Consider the following 2,001-nt stretch of genomic DNA (forward strand, 5'->3'; position numbering starts at 1 on the left):
ACTCTCAACAAGAGCCCTGGCTGTCTCTTCTGGTCTGGATTTGTGATCTGGACGTGACTGAGTGACTGACCGGTAGCAGAGGCGAGTCATGGTAAGAGACAGACTAAACCTGTTATGGCTACTGAGGACATGTGAACCATATGGATATAAGTTTGTGTTATTTGGAAGGTTAGGTTTCCTTAAGTCTTTTTCATTTTTACCTGGTGACACTCAACAGTGTTTACGAGTGAAGTTGAAAACATCACCATCTCTGCTTGTAGTCTTTTCAACAATAATAATACAAGTAATGAGTAGTGTCACCTTTTCATCGCTGATAACACAAATTAAATGAAGTTAATGTACAATCAAATTAATTCAGTTGAAATAACATGCTAAGAAACATGCTAACAGATGGCTCTGCACCACACTGATGTTCTGTGTTGTTTTAGTGTCAGTTTCTACAAAGCCTGTAGTTCTAATGTTGTCATTGAAACCTTCAGGGTTTGCTGTTGATGGTAATGAGCTGTGTGACCTCTTATTCTGTGATGGTCCTGATCACAACTCAAGGTATGTTAAACACTTAATATTTGACTTTCCTGTTTATGTCAATGTTGGCTCATGTGAAAGCTAGCTAGCATGCTATCTGGTGTCTTTTGATTATTTTGATTATATAGTTGCCAGTGTTGTGGTGTGAAATTTAGTTGTTTTTTTTTACATTTCCATGGGGTTGTCTATACTACCTACTCAGGCTGACTATTTCATTGACATACAGTTGTCCCCAGAATTGTTGGCACCTCTGCTAAAGTTGACTAAAAAGAGGAATATAAAATCATCTTTTGGAAATTGATCTTAATGCCTTAAGTGAGAAAAATGATGACATATCCAACCTTTAAGGACACAAATTTTCTTTGTGAATGAATAATGTATCATAAATACATAAATGTTCTTCCTTAAAATACAGAGGTCATAAATATTGGCACCCCTATGTTAAATTCCAATAGAGGCAGACCAACAATGAAATCAATGAAACAAATACAAATTACTACATGAAGTACATACACTTTAACTGAAGAAAAACTAAGCAACAAGAATACTGTAACTATTCATCATCTCTCTGTCTGCCTCTTCCTCTACCTCCTTCTCCTCTTCCTCTACCTCCTTCATCTCCTCTTTGAGCTCCCCCTCTCATTCTCATTCTTCTTCTAGCTCCTTCCATTTTTGTTGAAGACAGGTGAACTCACCTGCTGCCTTTTATAGCACACCTGAGTGCTGCGTTTTCAAATTAGCACATGTGTGCTTCCACAACTGGTGGTTGTGGTTATCCAATTTGTTCATTAGTGTGGTCATTGGCAATCCAGGGCTTTGTAATGACAAGGAAGTAACCTTACAATCCTTATCTGTGTCTAAGGTGTGAAAATGTGTGTAGAGTTTTACAAATCACTGTGTGTGAAGTTTTGCAAAAAGGGTGAAGCAGACACTGTGTGTAATGCTCTGCAAAGGTGAGGAGGTGTTTTGGAGTAGAATTTTGCAAATTGTGTGGAACTTTTTATTTTAGTGTGTAAACAATCGTAAAATTTATCACATACCCTTCACTATACCTTCAGATTGGCATAGTTTAATTTCAGTTAGCCTATTAGCTGGTTTGATTTGCATTGAGCTCAATGAGCATCAAACCAGCTAATAGGATAACTGAAATAACATCAGCCTACTCCTGTCCTCTTGGGTGCTGTTGTAATACTGGTCAGCACTCCATGATGTGTGTTCTCTGTTGTAGGTGTGTGTGTGTGTGTGTGTGTGTGTGTGTGTGTGTGTGTGTCTAGGTATGTGTGTTTGTCATTATGGTTTAAGCGGACATGTCACCTGAATACATACCAACATTACACAGACATTTCCGATTATGAGGACAGGGTCAGAGTCCTTATAATTCAAACAGCGCAGAAGTGTTTCTAGAACCCAAATATTGCTTTTCCCCAAAATGTCTGTATAGTTCAGAATGATCAATTTGTGTCTCATAGTTCTAAC

The 2,001-nt window shown here is 38.0% G+C and overlaps 1 protein-coding gene across 1 annotated transcript in view; it reads left to right on the top strand.

Annotated features, from left to right (window-relative positions):
- Positions 1–14: 14 nt before the first annotated feature.
- Positions 15–2,001, top strand: part of LOC121718496 (B-cell receptor CD22-like) — a 53,586-nt gene continuing 51,599 nt past the window's right edge. The window contains exons 1-2 of the mRNA XM_042103508.1: positions 15–91; positions 480–546. Coding sequence (XP_041959442.1) covers positions 89–91; positions 480–546 — 70 coding nt within the window. The 5' untranslated portion in view covers positions 15–88. The remainder of the gene's footprint in view (positions 92–479; positions 547–2,001) is intronic.

The sequence above is a fragment of the Alosa sapidissima genome, chromosome 9 (assembly GCF_018492685.1).
Source record: "Alosa sapidissima isolate fAloSap1 chromosome 9, fAloSap1.pri, whole genome shotgun sequence".
Lineage (NCBI taxonomy): Eukaryota > Metazoa > Chordata > Actinopteri > Clupeiformes > Clupeidae > Alosa > Alosa sapidissima.